The sequence below is a fragment of the Dendrobium catenatum genome, unplaced genomic scaffold (assembly GCF_001605985.2).
Source record: "Dendrobium catenatum unplaced genomic scaffold, ASM160598v2 fragScaff_scaffold_716, whole genome shotgun sequence".
Taxonomy (NCBI): domain Eukaryota; kingdom Viridiplantae; phylum Streptophyta; class Magnoliopsida; order Asparagales; family Orchidaceae; genus Dendrobium; species Dendrobium catenatum.
Window position 1 is genome coordinate 16,049,116 of NW_021319178.1, and position 8,097 is coordinate 16,057,212.

An 8,097-nucleotide genomic window follows, 5' to 3' on the forward strand; every position below is an offset into this window, starting at 1 on the left:
TGAAGTGAAGGCCCGCCGACAAATATCAGATGAATGGTCAATGATGGCGGGAGTCCAGTGGCATTTTGCTATTTTAATATGTATCCATATTGAAATGTAGCGACATAAGATATCCCTGAGTCAAGGGGCCAGAGCAGTGTGTTATATTAGTGGTCTGACGACACACATATAGTGTCAACTGAGTTGAGGCCTGATGAAGACCAAATTGTAATCTTTCTTTGAAGAAGTTGTAGGAGATGCATGTGTGCAGAAGAGTAGAAGCCTTTCAAATCTACTGAGGATATTTGAATGTCTTAAAGTTACTTGTTGCTTGATGATAATAGCTTGTACAATAGATGTCAATGTACTTTTTAATTTCAACTTCTAGTGAGAAGAAATGTATATAGCTTGCCTTGCTTGACGATGTTAACCTGTGTGGTAGAGGTCGAGAGAATCCACCAAGGATGTAAGACCTATCTGAGGTTGTATGTCGGAGCCCTGCTCGACAACGTTAACCTATTTGGAAGCGGTCGAGAGAATCCACCAAGGATGTAAGACCTATCCGTGGTTGTATGTCAAAGTCCTGCTCGACAATGTTAACCTGTGTGGAAGAGGTAAGACCTATTCGAGGTTGTATGTCGGAGCCTTTGCTCGATGATGTTAACCTGTATGGAAGAGGTCGAGAGAATCCACCAAGGATGTAAGACCTATACGAGATTATATGTCAGAGCCTTTTCCCGACGACGTTAACCTGTATAGAAGAGGTCGAATCAAATCCCCATGGGATTGATTTTTTCTTGATTGGGAGGGGGCAAATGCCGCGTGTATTTCGAATCAAAGGTAGAGAATAGTCTATCTTTAGACTGTTACTGCCTTTTTGAGGTCGAGATTAAGACCTTGCCCAAGGAGTAGAAGTCCAACATGAGACTATATAAAGCTTGCAATTGATTGGAAGTATCCTTATATTTGCTCGGGTTTTCCTGAAATATCATCTTGACGAAAGTATTGGAGGATCTATTTGACCATGGTTGGAGTCAAAGTTGCCCCCTAGTCTGCATCTGATTTTTGTGAAATTGATGCTATGAGTGATCATTTTAGATTGGAGCATTAATCCCCCCCCCCAATCATGGAATCACTTTCCTATAGATGGTGCCAAACTGTTGCGGACTAGAATATACGCGGCAGTAGAGTTAAGAAATTTTTGTCTTAGCATTGTACGGATATTTAGCAAATAAACAGAGAAGAAACAATAACACAAAAATTTTAACGTGGAAACCCTGAAAGGAAAAAAACCATGGGGCCTCGCCCTGTTGAAATAGTTCCACTAGTGTTTTATTTGAAATACAAGAGGCTGACTCGTCCATAAAGTTAGAATGATCAAATTGTAATAAATCTTTTTTTAAGTTGAGATTCAATTACAAAGTTGAGCAGAGTTCCGGCGTCTCTAAGGAGATTGGGCAGAATTCAGGTGTCGTCTGAAAGTTGGATTGAATTCCGGCATAGAATAGAACTTTGATGTTTCTTAGGAAGAATTTTGGCGTCGCTCGGATGCCCGGTCGAATTCTGGCGTTACTCAGGCGGCGGGAAGAACTCCGGCGGTGGTCGAGGAGTTATTCCCTCTTATCCTTATCTTCTCTCTTCTCTTCTTCTTCTCTTGTTCTTGCTAGCCCCCCCCATAAGAGAAATGAGGGGTCTATTTATAGATTTATGGAGTGGCATGACCTATAAATAGGTGAGAGATCAGGGGCGAATCGGGAGTGATTTGAATGGACGACCAATATTGAATCCCTTGATCATGGACCATTCGTCAGACATTTGAAGGTTTTAGTGATGTCAGAATTTAGCTTTCTTGGGCTCGTTGGATTCGTCTCGTCAAGCCGCTCAATTCGACTATAAGCATGTCATTTTTGGAAACTGTTTGGTAACTCAAACTGAGGTTCGAACCATCCAATGGCGCTTCGGGTCCTTGATTTGGACTCATTTAGGCTCAAATTGAGTCGATTTTGGTGTCGTTGGTTTCACATTTCCGAGCCAATCAATTCGACTATAAGTTTGTTGAAATTGGAGTTCAGATGATCCCGAATTTAATTTTTGAAGCCTCCAACTTAATTTTTGCCTCGAGATTCGTGCCCAATTAAGATAATTTTTCGATGATATATCAATTATCACATTATTATAATAGTTATCTCAATCACATATCTACATTCATTTTCAATGCATTGTAGCAAATAAAGTATTATTTAGCAAAATTCAAAAAAATGTTAAAATGTCATAATGTAGACAACAAAAATTAGATTAAGCAAAAATTCATATTTTCTGAATTTAACCAAATATAAGCTAAAATAATATACTGAAGCTTTAGTTGAACTAAATTACTATTTTTAGACGTCAAAATAAATTTCTAAGTAACAAAAAATCATTATATTTTCAAAATTACCCGGTAAAAAATCTCAAATAAATACTAAAAATATTCATAATCATAATCTCTATAGTATATAAAAAGTTATTTGGTCAAAGTCTTACCAATACATAATTGTTTTTTTTTTCTAATGGAAATACAAATTTTATTAGAAAAATATCAAAAATACAAAATCTTTGAAATCAAAAAAAGGGTAAAGGTTCCTTATAGCGAGAAAAGTAAATCTTCCACCAGGTCTGACTGACGAAAATTGCTCCGTAGCCTCCAAATGGAAACTTTAATTTTCTTTCTCCTCTTATTTTCTCTTTATTTTTCTTAATAGACCTCTATTTAGCTGAATTGAGGAGAATGAAATAGTTTTATGTAAATTAAGGAAAGTGGATAATGATATTTATAATAAAATATTAATATAATTATTTAATTTATTCAAATTTTAATAAAAAATTCATACAAATCTATTTGGAATTTAAAAATTATAGAAAAATATTCATAAAATTGGTTTTAAAAACGTACACTTGAAGGTCCCGAAATCCTCACTTGCACCAATAGATACCAATTTTTTAAGGATTTTCAAGTGTCCAAAAATTACAAAAAAATCATGAAATTAAAATAACATAGTCTCAATGCTATGACGAAGACGGTTTATGATTCAGAGTTATATTGACTCCAGAAAAATTTATTTACCTGGGTAATATAAGAAGAGGTTAACGGTTGTTGCAAGGATTTGGGAGAGGTTTAAGCGAGCGGAGAGGCCTGGAATCGGTTGTTTGCATGGGATTGAATAACGGAAACCTTCAGCTTCATTTCACTTGCATTTTAATGATGAAGTAAGCTATGATCGAGGCAAATCGTGCACGCGAGAGAAAAGACACGAATTCAACGTTGTTTTGCAGAGGGATGGATATCTGTAAATTTGTCATGATAAAGGAAAGTTCTAATAAAATTATCAACAATATTTTGTTTTTTATATATGCATGACATATATATTATTAGGAAATCATTTACACTCTATGTAATTAGCTCCAAAAATGACCTCCAAATAGCAGAACAACTTAATTATTACACTTTTGATTCAACTTTGTTCTTGTATCATGTAATAAATCTTTAAATTTAATAGCATCATTTAGAGGATCTACAATATGCTCGTTGACTTCATCCACTAAATTAATGGAGAGATTGTTTAAATCTAATATGCCCCATAATAATCATTTCATATCACCTATATTTGTATTTTCAAACTAAATTTGATACTAAGTCAAAATCATATATGATAGTAGATGTTTTATTTCTACCACCATCATCTACAATGCTATATTCCTCTTCATGTCAATTCTATACAACTTATTCAAAAAAGTACCCTTTGACATTAATGATCCTAAATATTTTTCATAGCATGAAAACATGTGTTAATAAATGATTTACATGGACAATGATATATATATATATATATACACTTTGACTTACAAATTTAAAAAAAAAAAAAACCAGCAATTCCATTTACGGATTCACAACTCCATTTGGCTTTTATAATCCAATTCTTCTCCACTTATGGGTGAAAATGAAGTTTTAAAATTTGAGAATTAGAGGTTGATGTAGATGCACATAATTTAAAATTTTGGAATAGAAGGGTGGAGAACAGCAGGCTGAAACCTTTCTTTATGTGTTTTTTTTCCAACTGTTTAAGAAGTTGTAATTTTTATGCATAGGAGTACTTTAAACTTACTACTACTTCAAACAGCTTAGATTTAACATTGCATCAAAAACTAACACCAATTAATATTGCGGTTTATGCCATTTCTTGGTAATGAATAAGTTTTCAGCTCTTCAATAGCTTCATCAATCATCAAGCTAGCTATTTCCTTCGCTTTCCTACACAGTGCTCCTTCCCATTAATCATTTACAACTAAATTTTACCCAAAATTACCAGTAAAGTTTCCTTTAATTTATTCATTTATGTTGCTTTACTGGAGGCAATTCTCTCGAGTAGTTATGAATAATTCTTAACTATAACTAAATAGTATTCTATGGCATCATCTTGCCTTTACGTAAATATTTATTTTAAATTAAAAATTACTTATCTAAAATTTATACTTGTTTTCAATGTTAATTTTTTCAAGGAAGAGATATAAATTTTGTTTGACAACTATTTGCTTCATGTAATGAAATTATATAAATTAAAGTAATAATCCTTTTAAAAAAGCATGATTTTCTCGTATTATTAATTGATTATCAAATATATGAATGGAAGACTAAGTTATGAGTATTTTATTTAATTAATTATACATAGTTGGTTACTAGTTACTATAATAATTGAAAAAGTATATTTATGTGTGTATTTTAAAACTATTAAAGATTGTATTTCAAAAGATAAATAGGATGTTGTTATCCAGTAAGTATATTTCATATGTTGATAAGTGAAGGATGAACAATAATATAATAATCTATAATAAATACTGAAAGTTACTTATAATGTTATTTAATAATAGCTATTATATTAAAACCACGATATTGAGCTGTATGATAGCATCAAAATACTCAAAATTTATTTTCTATATATATGTGAAAATTGATTGAAACAGTACATCAAATATTAACCTAGTTTGGCGATTAGCACAACGGAGACTAGCCAAGCATCTTTTGGCACAAGGACAATCAACAAAGTAGCACTCAATGTGGTGGCTAAGGATAGTAACATGTTGTATTATTGTGGTGATTGGACGACAATATATTGCACGGTGTTGAATATCATTAGGAACAAGAGGAAGAGAATGTCATTGGAGCTAGGCAAGAAAAATAGCTAACCGAGCAGGTAGGGCATGGGCAGAATGAGATTTTAAATTATCAATTTTTTCAATATGGAGCACTTTTAACCATTTTTTTAGCGATGATTTGAAAACTATTGCTATTATATGCTATTATATTAATCTTATTTTAGTAATGATGGGCAACAATCCCAACCTTACTTATTAATTGATTGACCAGATGAAAATGATAACTGTAATTTTGAAATTATTATAAATTTATGATAATTAGAGAAAATTCAGTACTCTTTTAATTTCTCAACTCCCATCACACCATCATATAATATTTAAAGTCCACCAAGATAAATAACAATCAAGTATCAGTTTACGAAGTTCCCTATTGCAAGTAGTTCAAATGTATGAATCATCATCGCAACGGTTGTTGAAGTGCTAGATAGAAAATCAAAAGAACAATAAAACTACAGAAAGAAGATGCAATATCCACCACCTCACTCTTCTTGTACCACCCACTCCAACAAACTAGCAAGCCATTTCTAATACTTACAAATGAAACCTGCTGTAAGTAAACAAATAACAGAACAAATCAATTAAAATGTCTTCGAGGACTTTGGAATAAGTCTCAAAAATAATGTCTGATCGAGCGAAGTAAGGAAAACAGAATCAAGGAACGACAGCACTTACCCAACCCTTCCTCAGCTGCATCAACCAATGCATCTTCATCATTATTACTTACTAATTAACCATATACCAAGATATACATCTAAAATTACAGTTAAAACCCAGAAAATCCTTTCTCTCTCTCTCTCTCATATATATATATATATACTAATCCGGAACTGTGACCATAGGTTCTGTTATGGCTCGAGTAACATTGATTTGAAATTTGTCTTTCCATTGTTGTCGTTATTGTGGGATAGAGGGACGAATCGGCAGCACGAGGGGTCAGGTCCGACGGAGAAGGCGGTCGTGCGGGGAGATGGAGTGGCGGAAGTGGCAGCGGTGGCCGTAGGGACAGGTGTCTCCGGCGAGGATCATGCGGCAGAGCTCGGTCTTGTAGCGCGGGTGGCGGATGACTGGTCGCAGCTCGCCGATTCCATGTGCGAACTGGCAATGCTCGCCGTATGGGCATTCACCGTTTTCTTGCCACTTATTACACAGCTCAGTCTTGAACATTCCCTGGTTATACACGTCTAGTTCCACGGCATCCTCTGCTTCACCTCCATCTTTGTTCTCAGTCCCGCCCAAGCACACTTTCTGTTGCTGCCATAAGTCCACAAATAATTGCTTTAACTAAATTGATGTATATAGAAAACTTTTAGCATAAAAAGATGGAAAAGGACTAGTGTAGGGCTGATGGCGAACGCGCTCCTACCATCACAGGGGTGGTGGGACGGTGTCTGATGTTGCGGTTGGATTCAGAGCAGCTACCTCCCGTCTGGTGAATCTTGAGATACCCGGGAGAACGGATCGAGATGCACTTTGGCAGCGTGAGTCGCTTGTCATCGACTGCAGGAAATTTTCTACCGTGTCGATTGTCCTGGAACCCGAACACGCTCGTTGGGCTTGCTTCATCGGGCGGTTCTGTCAAAGAGAGGCGCCGGAAGTGGTCATCCAGGAGCGACATTGGAGGGTAGTCATTAGTCATCGGACTCCTGTATTGATGCTTCGCGGAGTTGAGGCTCAACCGCTGGTAGAGCGCGTCATTGGCACGACGGAGCTCGGTGTTCTTCTTACTAATGTTCTCCGTCTCGAGCTTGGCGTCTTGGAGTTGAGAGAGGCAGTATGCATAGCGGTCGGTGATCTGCTGATATTGTAGCGCGAGTCGGGAGAGGTAGAGTCGGTTCTCAATGGCCACAGGATCTTCATCTTCAAATGAAACTGGGGAAGAAGACTGTGTGATGGGTGTATTGCCTGAGCATTGGATCGGGGGAGATACAGCATATTGGCTGACCATTGGGTTGGAAATCTGCGGTGATAACCTGGTGAAATCGCGGCCAGTGGTCAGGTACGGAAGAGAAGGTATCCGGAGATCAGGTGGTACGAATAGCATTGGCGAGACGGAGGATGCTTCGATGCGATCGACATTAGCGGAAGAAACGAGCTCTTTCTGCATTTTCGTTGTCGATTGGGTAAGCGGAGAATTCTGTAAAATCTGGAAAAGATGCAAATTAATCACGAACTTAAGCTTATGAACTAATTTCATTTTAATCTCAATTCCAAGGCTATAGATCACTTGTGTAAAACAGCAAAATTACGAAAGGATGAGCCCAATGAAGAAATTCCGAACAGGAACAACAAACTTATCTCATAAAGTAAATCTAAAAACAGCGAAAATTTCTGAAAATTGAACGTCTAAGTTCCCTAATAAAACGAAGATCGATCCAGCACAATCTGAATAAAAGGTAAAGCCCTGATCATTCTGGGTAATCGCGATCTTACATTTGTTCAAGAATCCAGAAATTAATTAATACTCTGAATGATCTCTACCAAAAAGAAGATGAAATCTGTCGCCGCAAACGTTTAGCATATTAATCGATCGGCGAAAAGAACATAGCTGCGGTTCTTTTCTCTAGAACCTCAAACGAAAATTTAAAATAAGAATGCGAAGCTCCCTCACCAGAGTTTTTAGCCGTAAAGCAGAACTGACAGAGTATTAAAAGCCTAAAGACTGGAAAGAAAACGTAATAAGAAGTAGAGAGAAGAGAGAGAGAGAGAGAGAGAGTAAGTGGGGGAAGGAGGGAAGAAGAAAGAGACGAGAAACCAAATGAACGGAGAGAGCTCAGAGAGGGGCTATTTATAGATTAGCTCGGACGAAATTCCACAGTGCGAAGTAGACAGTAGTCTCGAAACCGTTATCGAATTCTAACGAATTGGTAGGCGACGTCGAAAAGGAATCACCGCGACATTTTTGTGGCAGTACAATCATACATGGCGTAA

General features: G+C 36.4%; 1 protein-coding gene across 2 annotated transcripts; it reads right to left on the reverse strand.

Moving 5' to 3' along the window:
* Positions 1-5,952: 5,952 nt before the first annotated feature.
* On the reverse strand, positions 5,953-7,890 carry LOC110106931 (zinc finger CCCH domain-containing protein 9). 2 transcript variants are annotated; one of them, XM_020837024.2, is made up of 3 exons: positions 7,778-7,890; positions 6,533-7,312; positions 5,953-6,420 (listed from the first exon to the last, which is right to left on the reverse strand). In XM_020837024.2, exons 2-3 carry the CDS (start codon positions 7,271-7,273, stop codon positions 6,103-6,105), a joined length of 1,059 nt encoding a protein of 352 aa, XP_020692683.1. In that variant the 5' UTR covers positions 7,274-7,312; positions 7,778-7,890; the 3' UTR covers positions 5,953-6,102. The 2 variants fall into 2 exon arrangements, with proteins under 2 accessions (XP_020692683.1, XP_020692682.1); XM_020837023.2 differs by lacking the exon at positions 7,778-7,890 and having other exon boundaries at positions 6,533-7,379.
* Positions 7,891-8,097: the final 207 nt, after the last annotated feature.

What these genes read in the sequence shown, in the direction of transcription:
- LOC110106931 (XM_020837023.2), bottom strand. Translation starts at nt 7,363, where the DNA reads ATGAAATTAGTTCATAAGCTTAAGTTCGTGATTAATTTGCATCTTTTC. An exon ending in GTCCCACCACCCCTGTGATG is followed by an intron (nt 6,421 to 6,532) that starts GTAGGAGCGCGT and finishes GACTTATGGCAG; the next exon opens with CAACAGAAAGTGTGCTTGGG.